Source organism: Macaca mulatta, chromosome X, assembly GCF_049350105.2.
Source record: "Macaca mulatta isolate MMU2019108-1 chromosome X, T2T-MMU8v2.0, whole genome shotgun sequence".
Taxonomy (NCBI): domain Eukaryota; kingdom Metazoa; phylum Chordata; class Mammalia; order Primates; family Cercopithecidae; genus Macaca; species Macaca mulatta.
The window spans coordinates 141,475,647-141,487,575 of NC_133426.1; the positions used below are offsets into that span (position 1 = coordinate 141,475,647).

At 43.9% G+C, this 11,929-nt stretch overlaps 1 protein-coding gene across 1 annotated transcript; it reads left to right on the forward strand.

Moving 5' to 3' along the window:
• Positions 1-469: 469 nt before the first annotated feature.
• Positions 470-1,949, forward strand: SMIM10 (small integral membrane protein 10). Its single transcript, XM_015128265.3, has one exon. The coding sequence runs from the start codon at positions 575-577 to the stop codon at positions 824-826; it is 252 nt and encodes an 83-aa protein (XP_014983751.3). The 5' UTR covers positions 470-574; the 3' UTR covers positions 827-1,949.
• Positions 1,950-11,929: the final 9,980 nt, after the last annotated feature.

The window sequence follows — 11,929 nt, forward strand, 5'->3', positions numbered from 1 at the left end:
CACAAAAACAGAAGTATTGCTTGAATTATTCAAGCAGAATGCACACACTTTAAAGTCCAGAAAAGTTGTGGGTTTTGTATATTTGTACTAGCTCAGAGTAGAAGATTGAAAAACGTTCCTAAAGGGATCTGAGACAACAGGAAATGGGTTTGTACTTCTGAGTTGCTCAAGATCATGCTTATGAAGGACATTCTATATCGTTTTGAGCAAGTTTTGTGTTGCTTTTGTTAAAACTTAAAAACTGAAAAAAACTTAACAATTAAACATAATTTTAAAGAAAAGACAGCCTGGGTTAGAAGCTAGGTATCCCACGTCAGCACGTGCCCTGCCTATCCTGGGGTTCTGGGGCCCGGGCCAGGACAGTCAGGCTAAACTGACTCTAGGCCACGCGGACCCCGTGGGGCGGGGCGGAACCTGGCAGGGCGCCACTGACCGCTGGGGCCAGAGCCCTGCCGGGAAAGGAGGGCTTCCGCCTTGCAACGCAGCTCGAATCAGCAGCCGCCCAGCAGGCCTCCCGCCCGTATTTCCCCGCGTCCATCCCTCTGTCCCACGGTCGGTGGGTCAGCGGAGCCTGATGGAGGTCTTGGGCTCTGGGCACTATGTTGGAGGCGGCATCAGGTCCATGGCGGCGGCGGCCCTGTCTGGCCTGGCGGTGCGGCTGTCGCGCTCGCAGGGGACCCGCGGCTCGTACGGCGCCTTCTGCAAGACGCTCACGCGCACGCTGCTCACCTTCTTCGACCTGGCCTGGCGGCTGCGCAAGAACTTCTTCTACTTCTACATCCTGGCCTCGGTGATTCTCAACGTCCACCTGCAGGTATATATTTAGAGCCACTAACTTTATGGCATTTGGGGGCTCCTCGGCAGGATGGCTGACTTCCACCCACCTGCTCACCCACCCTAGAGCAAAGCGACCAACTCCGCTCGTGCATGCAGACTTGCCACTCATTCTTTCCATTGCCTCATCTTTTAGTATAAATGGGTGGCAAAAAAAGAAAAAAAAAATCGGCCTTTGTGGAAAGCCTGCAATATAACCAAAATCGTCTAAGACAGAATGAAAAATTGACTCTCAAGTAAATATTGGAAGGAACAGAATATAGCTTAAAAATTTGAAAATCCTTAAACATATCTGAGAAGTTTTTGCATCCGTAAAACAAAACAGCGCGAACTTTAGGAAATGACAATTGGCACAGAATGCAATAAGAAAAAATAAAAAGAAAAACGGGGAAAGGTAACTAAAAACCTAAGGAAAGATAAACTGAACAAGAATGGCTCAGATAGCAGGCAAAGCTTCCAATTAGAATCGAAGTGAATAGACCCAATTGAATGGAATGAACTCTAAGCAATAGATGGATTGAATAATAAGCTGGAGGAGACTAATAACATGTTCTGGAAGGCATACATTTCTTCAACCCAAAGGAAAAAAAATGACAGAAAGAAACTACAGGGAAAAACATTAAAAACTGTGCAAGAAACTCATGTTTCACATATGAAGCAACCTCAGATTTTGAGCAGTTGCTAAAAGTGTGAGAAAGGGAATCTGTTTGAATATTGGCACATGGATCAAGACTCTGGAGTCGGTGATGAGAAAATCCAATCAGAGCATTCCACTTTGCTATTCATTGAACCAGGTAGCCAACAGAAGAGTTAAAAATTAGTGATATGACTATATTCAGGGGGAAGGAGAGCTGAGGGGGGCGGCAGGAAGTCAGCAGAAAATGCCTCATGTCATCAAGTCAAGAAATAGTAATAAAGGCATGCTATTGAAAAAGAGGGGTATAATCTCTAAACAAGCATGTGTAAAAGTTTGTGTTTCTGATTTGGGGATGCAAGAGTTGAGAAGGGCAGTTTTATTACTTTTCATTCTATGTCTTTTTTCTACTGTTTGATTTTTAAAAACTATACACATGTATTGCTTTTGCTTCGATTAAAAATTCAGATATTAAGATGAATTTATTGCATTTAGAATGAAATTTGGAGGGCGGTGCTAAGAGTATCAGGTGGACTCTGAGTTAAAATAAGTGCCTTCCTATCTTTCTTCAGTAGTATCTGTATATCCTACAAGGTTCCTGGGTGATCACACAAACTATGATTTCCTTGACTTTGTAAATGTCTTGTTTCCAAACAGATCACAGGCCATATGGAAATACTTTAAAACTAAAAAATGGGCTGGGCGGGGTGGCTCACACCTGTAATCCCAGCACTTTGGGAGGCCAAGGCGGGCGGATCACCTAAGGTCAGGAGTTGGAGACCAGCCTGGCCAACATGGTGAAACCCCGTCTCTACTAAAAATACAAAATATTAGCCAGGCATGGTGGCAGGCACCTGTAATCGCAGCTACTTGGGAGGCTGAGGCAGGAGAATCACGTGAACCAGGGAGGTGGAGGTTGCAGTGAGCAGAGATTGCTCCATTGCATTCCAGCCTCGGCAACAGAGCAAGACTCTGTATCAAATAAATAAATATAAAAATAAGAATGGCCAATAGTCTTCACGTAGCCCAGAGCTGCTTCACATCATGAAATTTTCATGAGCAAACCTGTGGAATGTCATTGTTAAGATAAAAATTAAACAATAAATATGTGATTAATTTTCAAAACTTAAAAATTGAAGGCTGGGCAGAGTGGCTTACGCCTGAAATCCCAGCACTTTGGGAGGCTGAGGCGGGCAGATTGTTTGAGCTCAGCAGTTCAAGACCAGCCTGAGCAACATGGCAAAACCCTGTTACTAATAAAAATACAAAAATTAGCTGGGCATGGTGGTACGTGTCTGTAGTCCCACCTACTCAAGAGGCTGATGTGGGAGGATGGTTTGAGCCAGGGAGGTGGAGGTGGTAGTGAGCCAAGATCGCACCACTGCACTCCAGCCTGGGTGACAGAGCCACACCCTGTCTCAAAAAAAAAAAAAAAAAAAAAATTGGACAGGGGCCCAGTGATGTTTATATGATCTTAAATTTTAGTGTTGATCATAAGAGCAAAACATGAGTTCACCTGGGGTCAAATTAAGAAACTAATGTAAAATTAAAAAAAAAAAAAGAAAGAAAAACATAATAGCAGAACAGTGGAAATAAACTCCTACATCAAACAGTAGGAGCTGGTTAAATAAAAATAACACACCTATATAATAGAATACTATGTGGCCATTAAAATGATAAGGAATTATATTTTACTGATGTGGAATGAATTTAATAAATGTGAAGTCACCTAATCAATGATTCAAGTGATTGAGTCAAAGAGTGATACATGTATATTATATATTCATATACTCAACTCAGTTACAGAGAAATAATAAATGGAAACAGTGCACACTTACAATATGCCATACAATGTTCTAAGCACTTTATATACATCTTTTTTTTTTTTTTTTTTTTTTTTGAGACGGAGTCTCACCCAGGCTGGAGTGCAATGGTGCGATCTCGGCTCACTGCAACCTCCGCCTCCCAGATTCAAGCGATTCTCCTGCATTAGCCTCCTGAGTAGCTGGGATTACAGGTGTGCACTACTATGCCTGGTTAATTTTTGTACTATTAGTGGAGACAGGATTTCACCATGTTGGCCAGGCTAGTCTCAAACTCCTGACTTCAGATGATCCACCCACCTCAGCCTCCCAAAGTGCTGGGATTACAGGCGTGAGCCACCATGCTTGGCCTATATACATCATTTAATCCTCACAACAACCCTGAGATAGGGACTATTATTAACAATTTTCAAGAGAAGAGAGAAACACAGAGAAGTATAGTGGCAGAGTGATAAAATATTGCAAACAATATTATTCTTCCTACTAATGTGAGACATTCATTGCATGACTAATTTTAATCTTATTTTTATTATTTAAGAAATTGGGGCTGGGCACGGTGGCTCACACCTGTAATCCCAGCACTTTGGGAGGCTGAGGCGAGTGGATCACAAGATCAGGAGTTCGAGAGCAGCCTGGCCAGCATGGTGAAGCCCCACCTCCACTGAAAATACAAAAAAAAAAAATTAGCTGTGCATGGTAGTGCATGCCTGTAGTCCCAGCTACTTGGGAGGCTGAGGTAGGAGAATCGCTTGAACCCAGGAGGCGGAGGTTGCAGTGAGCCGAGATTACGCCACTGCACTCCAGCCTGGGTGACAGAGCGAGACTCCGTCTCAAAAAAAACACACACACACACACAAACCAAAAAAACCCCCAAAACCAAAAACAAACAAACAAAAAAGAAAGAAAAAAATAAATTGGAAGGCATCCTTTAAAGTTTTCTCGTAAAATTCATGATACAAGTGGATGCCATGGATCCTGGAATTTGTGGAACCAGGGCTAGACACTCCATCCTGTAGCGTCATTTCAGCACTCCCGAGCCGCGCACCACTACACTATGGAGAATTGATGGAACTCATAGTCACTTAAAAAAGAGGATGGGAATTTTTTTTTTTTTTTAGACAGGGTCTCACTCTGTTGCCCAGGCTGAAGTACAGTGGTGCAGTCTCAGCTCACTGCAACCTCTGCTTCCCAGGCTCAGGCGATCCTCCCACTTCAGCCTCCCGAGTAGCTAGGACTACAGGCACATGCCACCACGCCCAGCTAATTTTTGTATTTTTTTTTTTTTTGTAGAGGCGGGGTTTTGTCATGTTGCCCAGGCTGGTCTTGAACTCCTGGCCTCAAGCCATCTGCCCACCTTGGCCTCCCAAAGTGTTGGGATTACAGGCATGAGCCTCCACGCCCGTTCAAGGATGGGAATTCTAACAAAAGAAATTATTTTTAATGAAACATCAAAAGCATTCTTTATAAAAGGAACTCAAATCAAATTGGGTTTCATGTGGAAATTGTAAATAATTAAATGTCATGTTTTCCTCAGAAAACACAACTTTTTGCCCATTAACAGAACATGTTAAAATATACACATTTCTAAAGTTACTCCCAGTTTAAAATTTTAACTTGCAAATAGTACAGGCTTTTTGGCTTTATGTTTCACTTTTCAAATCATTTCCTCCACTTCACTGCAGGTAATTTCTCTCATACTACAATACTGCTGTCCCACCTTCCCGCAAAAAAGGCAAGACAGCCAGTGAAACTACAGCATCCTCTGATTTATCAACTTGCTCTCTTTTGTGATTGCTGGGCTTTCATGAGCTGAATATCTCTGGCAACTTTTGGCATAGATTTAACCGTAAAGTTAACTGAAATTCTCTTGAGAACTACTAACACGCTTCTGAGCAACAGAAACTGTCTTTTAACTCCGACTTTCACAAAGGTACAATTCTCTTAAAGCACCAAATGGGAGGGATCTCCTCTCTTATATGCCAAATCAAAGGTAAATTCCTATTCTGCCCTGATTCTTTATAATTTCCTGTTTCCTTTCCTCTAGGTCCTCTCCTGATATTCCCAGACTTCTGGCTTTACAGGCAGAGATGCAGGTTTCAGGCCCCGGACTTCCCTCAGACCGATCTACAGCCTGGGCTTTCTGTTACCATCCTTGACCTCTTCCTTGGGTGCAGTTTTGTAACTGCATTCAGACTCAGACAGATACTGGTCACCTGAATGACTACTGGCATTGATCTCCTTTTCCAGAAACTCAGAGAGACTGTTTTTAGAACCCTCGTCTCCCAATATAGGGGTGGCAGTGGTCAGAGAGTTATAAACATCCTGTCTTCCAAGGCATGGCTTACCACAAGTCCCCAATTTGAGTAGTTTTAGTACAAATCTAATAGCTTTGTTTCAAACCTTTCCTGAAACGTGCTTAGGAACTTAGAGGTGTGGTTCATAAGCCAAGTTTTGTTGAGCCAAATAATCTAAATGATTCTGGGCAAAGTAATCAAATTCTTTTTTTTTTTTTTTTTTGAGACGGAGTCTCGCTCTGCTGCCCAGGCTGGAGTGCAGTGGCCGGATCTCAGCTCACTGCAAGCTCCGCCTCCCGGGTTTGCGCCATTCTCCTGCCTCAGCCTCCCGAGTAGCTGGGACTACAGGCGCCCGCCACCTCGCCCGGCTAGTTTTTTGTATTTTTTTAGTAGAGACAGGGTTTCACCGTGTTAGCCAGGATGGTCTCGATCTCCTGACCTCGTGATCCGCCCGTCTCGGCCTCCCAAAGTGCTGGGATTACAGGCTTGAGCCACCGCGCCCAGCCTGTAATCAAATTCTTAACAGGCAGAGGCTCCAGGACAAATAAGGATATCCAATATTTGGGGCTTTACTGGGTAGTAATGTCTGTCTATCACCTGTATTTATCCTCCAAGTACTCCTTTGTTCTGGAGAAGCGAATCCCGGTGATTTTTAGCAGTTCCCCCAAAGAGAAGATGTTAGGTAGGAAAAAAAAAAGTAACAGAGACAGTAATTACTTTTCATTCCTTGTATTCCCAGCATGTATAAACACCCTTCTCCCATTCATACGATGCCAAAAACGTTCCCTCTTGGCATAATTTAATTAATCCACATGCAACCAAGAGAGAGGCGACACATACAAACATTTCCAGCTACCATAGTCAGAGGTGAAGTCACGGGGCCTCTGTTTATAGTTCACATTCTCCCAGTGATGTCTTTTCTTTTTCTAGTTCTGCCATTATCCCAATTGGATATTCTATAATTCCATGATCTAAACGGTGAATTCACCATCACCACTCTATCCTATTTATAATACTAAAGAAAGAAGAGGTGAGAAAAGTTTCAAAAAAAAAAAAAAAGGAAGACAATAAACAGGGAAATATAAGTAGAGGGTAGGGTCTTCATTTCTGTACATAGCCATGTGGTGGTTCTGTTACTTATGATTTCTCTATCAATTCCACATCCCCTTTGCTTTAGCCACTGGGGAGGCTCAGTCCTTCATTCCTAAGGAGTCTGAGCCCTTGGGAGTCCTTTGTAGGGTTGCAATATTATGTCATGCACCCCTCAGGATTGTAGTATAAAACGATACCTTAGAGGATGCCCTGAGAATCATCTATATTACTGTCTGTCATCATTCTACAGCAGAAACAACAAAATCACCTTTTTTTGCATGGTTCTGGGGAGCTAAGAGTGGCTTCAAATTCAGTGAAACCATTGTTTTGTCTTATACTACTAAAAGTGTTTCTTCCTAGGAAATTTAAACCTCTAATCTAGTAGAGATCAGAGTTGTAGGTACGGGAAGCAAAACTGTTGCAATGGGTCAGGTGTAATTATGAGAGACACCACCTTTATTTCCACTCCTCTGCTCCCAGACTTGCTAATCTTGGCAGTGGAAGGAATAGCTCTATAAATTGGTTGCTGGTTCATAGTATATATTGCATCCTAGCAGCCTCTGTGGTGAATCTCCTACCAGGGCTTGCCACAGGCTCCAAATGGCATTCTTTTTTTTTCTTTATTTGTAGAATTTCTGTTTGTTAAACCCATATAGCATTATGATTTACTCCAAACATCTTGGGTACCATTGGATCTGCTAGATGATAAGGGCCAAGGGGCAGACCTACTAGCACGGTAGCCTACACCAGCTGGAGAGCCTTGTTTTAGCTGTGGATTCACACTAACTACATGTGGCAGGAATAATATCTGCATTTTCCAGGTCTTGAATAGTGGCAAAAATCCCTGAAATTCCCACAAGAATATGCTATTGCATTTATTTCCTCTGTTGATGAGGAGGGGGAGCTCTCATAGCTTCCATTTTCCCCTTGCTTACCCTTATAACCCCTTTCTCCAGGGTCCAGGTAACCCATGTGGCCATATATTGGAGACTAGCATCTGTTTCTGCCTAGAGATTTCTGAAGTCAGGAGGTTTGCCTGTACAGTAGGGTGAATACGGAACATGATATAGTGGAACTAGAAAGAAAAGGATGGGGGAACCTCCCATTCCATGCCTTCGCTCTGCATTCCTCAAAGGGTGCAGAAGATAACTATCGTGTTTTCCATGATACCATGTGTTGCAGCACAGAAGTTAGAGGAAGCAACAGAACCTCAGGGCAGCCCCCATAGCCACTAGCCAGAGGAGGAACACTCCATCTGGAAGCAATGTGTGGATGCTGACTGATGCTGAGCATGTCCAGGCAGTGGTGGAATAATCCCAGAGGAGGGGTTTAGGGTCTCACTCAGCTTACTGGCGGGCAGACTCAGAGAAAAGCTTCAGTTTCCCTTAACCTCCATAAATGCTCCCTTCACTCTGAGGTAGGCACTACTGCAGGAGTGTTCTGGTCCATTGGCTTTAACATTAACTTAAAGTCAGTTTCCAATTCATTTCTTTCTTTTTTTGTGAGGAATGGGGGCACGGTTTCACTCTGTTGCCCAGGCTGGAGTGCAGTGGAGTGATCATGGCTCACTGCAACCTCTGTCTCCCGGGTTTAAGTGATTCTCCTGCTTCAGCCTCCTGAGTAGCTGGGATTACAGGTGTGGCCACTGTGCCCAGCTAATTTTTGTATTTTTAGTAGAGGTGGGGTTTCACTGTGTTGTTCAGGCTGGTCTCAAACTCCTGACCTCAAGTGATCCACCCACCTTGGCCTCCCAAAGTGCTGGGATTATAGGCATGAGCCACTGTGCCCAGCCCCAGTTCATTTCTGAAGGTTTGGGACTATCCTGTCCACTGTAAGTTGCTAAGGTCAATGAGGTACAAATGCTTTGGGGGGAAGATCAAGGGGGAGATTCACAAGTGTTGTAACAGATTTCTTACTAAGGTTCTCCTGATCATCCCTCATTCTAGAGGCTCTGGGTCTGTTTAATTAATGGCTCATGCCTGGGACTTGTACGTGAGCTATCCCTCTGGCTGCTAGGCTAGTGTGATGGATGACTCAAATGCCAGGCACCTCTGTTGGCTAAACCAGAGAATCATTTTGGTAGATTTCATTTCTGGGAACTGCAAAGTTAATTATCCATAGCCAGAGATCCTTGCATGTGTGTTAAGTCGGCTTAGGCTGCCATAACAAAATACTACAGAGTGGGTGGCTTAAACAACAGACATTGATTTTCTCACAGTTCTGGAGTCTAGAAGTCCAAGATCAAGGTGGCTAGCAGGGTTGGTTTCCGGTTGGTTTTCCAGGGGAAGCTGCTGTAATAGGCTCCACAGAAAGAACATGTTTGTAGCGTGATAGACACTCATTTGATTAAACCATTGCACTGCCATGTTCAAATTCATCCAATAAATTGCTGTGTTTCTGCTTGTGCAGGCACAGACTAAAACCAAGAAATGGACTGCCATGTATATAACGGGGAAAAGGGTTCAAAGATTAGATTATTTGTTCTATCCATACATGGGCAAGTCATTTCCCCTTCTGGGATCTCAATGTCCTTGCCAGCAAAATAAGTATGTTGTCTTAGACCCGTAGTTTCCAAACTCAGCTCCACAAAACATGCATGCCTTTAATGGTTTGTAATTAGAGTTGCTCTTCAGAATGATCCATGATCCTTGAAAATATACATACCCCCAGCTTCACTCTAGATATTCTGATTCAGAAGGAGGTGTGGAGCAGAGTCAGGGCCTGGACACATGTACAAAACAAAAAACATTTCACAGGTGCTTCCCAAGCCCTCCCCAGGTAAGGAATCTGTGATGTAGATGTTAATAGGTACTCCTTTAACAATGGTGCTATGGTTTGGATATGGTTTCTTTGGCCCCTCTAGGTCTCATGCTGAAATTTAATCCTCAGTGTTAGAGGTGGGGCCTGGTGGGAGGTGTTTGGGTCATGGAGCTGGATCCATCGTAAATGGCTTGGCGCCATTCTCACGGGAGTGAGTGAGCTCTCACTCTTAGTTCCCACTAGAACTGGTTGTTGACAAGAGCCTGGCACCTCCTTCTCTCTCTCTCTCTCTCTCTCTCTCGCCTCCTCTCCTGTCATGTGATCTCCATGCACCAGCTCTCCTTTGCCTTCTGCCATGAGTGGAAGCTCCCTGAAGCCCCCACCAGAAGGCAGATGCTGGCAGATGCTGGTGCCATGCTTCTCATACAGCCTGCAGAACTGTGAGCCAAATAAACTTCTTTTCTTTAAAAATTACCCAGTCTCAGTAGTCCTTTATAGCAACACAAACAGACAAAGACAAACAGCAACCAAATTTCCTCATTCCAGGGCTTCTGGAAGCCTTTAATATTCTAAAGTACAGTGCAGATCTCCAATAGGTATTTATCTAATGTGCCATTCGCAGAGGGGTTTGACTATAGAAGCAACACCTACCAACAGCTGAGGCTCAGTGTTCCTCACGTCATAGTTGAGAATACCCTAGGCTAGGATATATTCAGGGCCACTGTGAGTCTACATCCAAAGATTCTAAGTAAACATTTTATTTTGATGAATCATTGTACACAATATTAAGGAATTTTCCATGGGGAAAACAGCACGGAACAACCTTACAGGGATGCATTTTCAAAGTGTCCTTAGCACCCCCAATGAAATATATTGTCAAAGAACAAAATACTACTATGGTTTCTAACATTTTTGGTGGTTTGTCCTTTTTTATTAAGATGGGAACCAAAACAGAAACTAACACTCTGGACCTTCTCAGAATGCTATCCAGATCACAGTCTCACCTCTGAACTCTGCACAACATTTAAATTGTGGCCTAGACGGATGTTTATTTTGCCTTCTACTCTCCTGGAGACAGAAGATATCACTTCATTTTCAATTCTTCTTAGGGCAAAGAGAGGGAAAAGTGAGCTGAAATTCCAACCCCTTGCAAACCCAGAGATGGTTCCTTTAGACCCACATTTTGATTTGATGTTCACAGTAGATTAGAAGAGATTCACACTCCTTGGGTAAGCTTCTATCTCAAATACAGACTTTGTTCCTATATATTGGCTACTGCCCTTTTATAAGGTACTGCTCTAAGTATTGGTTCACATTTCCATACACTTAAAGTAGTAGGCTGATTCCAACGCAGGCCACAGCAGTTCCTCTCATCCCTGGATGCTCAGCTCTTTGCACTGTGACTTTGCCACTCCTTCCTTCAAGAAGTGGAGTCTTTTTCTCCACCCCCATGAATCTGGGCTGGGCTGTGACTTGCTTTGACCTTATAGAATGTGGTACTGGAGACATTTTGGGAGTTCTGAGCCTATTCAAAAGGCTTTGAAGCTTTCATTCTCTACCCATACAGAGAAGGCTGAAAGCCTAAATTTCCTGGAAGCCGGAAACATATAGAGGCCTGTGAACCATACCACAACCAGAACTACTGAGCACTAGGTGAGGCTAGGCAGATCCTCCCACTGCCCCGCCCCACTTCCACCCACCTGCAAAGCTCACCCGGTAAATACTGAGTTACCATCTCCATCTGACACACAGGATCAACTGCTCTAGGCCCTGGCTCCCTAGGGCCCCGCATTGCTGGCAGCTGGTCAGGGACTGTTTTCCAAGAGGCAGAGAAAAGCTGCTGAAGCCCACGTTCAAACGAGCAGTCCACAAGCCACCCTCAGGGAAGCAGGGTGCAGAGGTGGGTCTGTGCCCTCTCCAACACACATCTTCAAGGCTGCCCATTGCCATTTTCTGAATTCTGTCTCCTTGTCAAACTCTCTTGTGTGTTCACACTCACCATAACTCCATGGTGTAAATGCACTGGCAAATAGGGCCGAGAAGCAGGAAAGAGCAGTTTGCCCAGGCTTTGCCTTTCCTGAACCACACCTTGTTCCTCACAGCCCATGAAAGGCAGCTCTATTCATCTTGGCCCACGAGACCCCATCTGCTGTGTCTTGTGGGCTGGTGTTGGTGTCATATCCCACTGAAGCCTCATAGTCTACCGCCAATAGTGACATGTACACACATGCCAATAGTGACATGTACACAGATCTTCTGGAAGCTACTGTGTCATTCAAATGGCATGAAGAAGGCATGTTCCACATAAAAAGAGGTGCGAAAAAAATAAATGTACTTGATGCATTAATGGGGTGGGATTGGGGTCGTGTTTTCTCTCTTCATACAATTACTTTCCTTGCTGTTGCTATGAATTTGCACTGCTGGTGAGAATGTAAATTGGTCCAACCAAATGGGAAACCTGTTTGGCATTATCTAGTAAAGTTAAACATAAG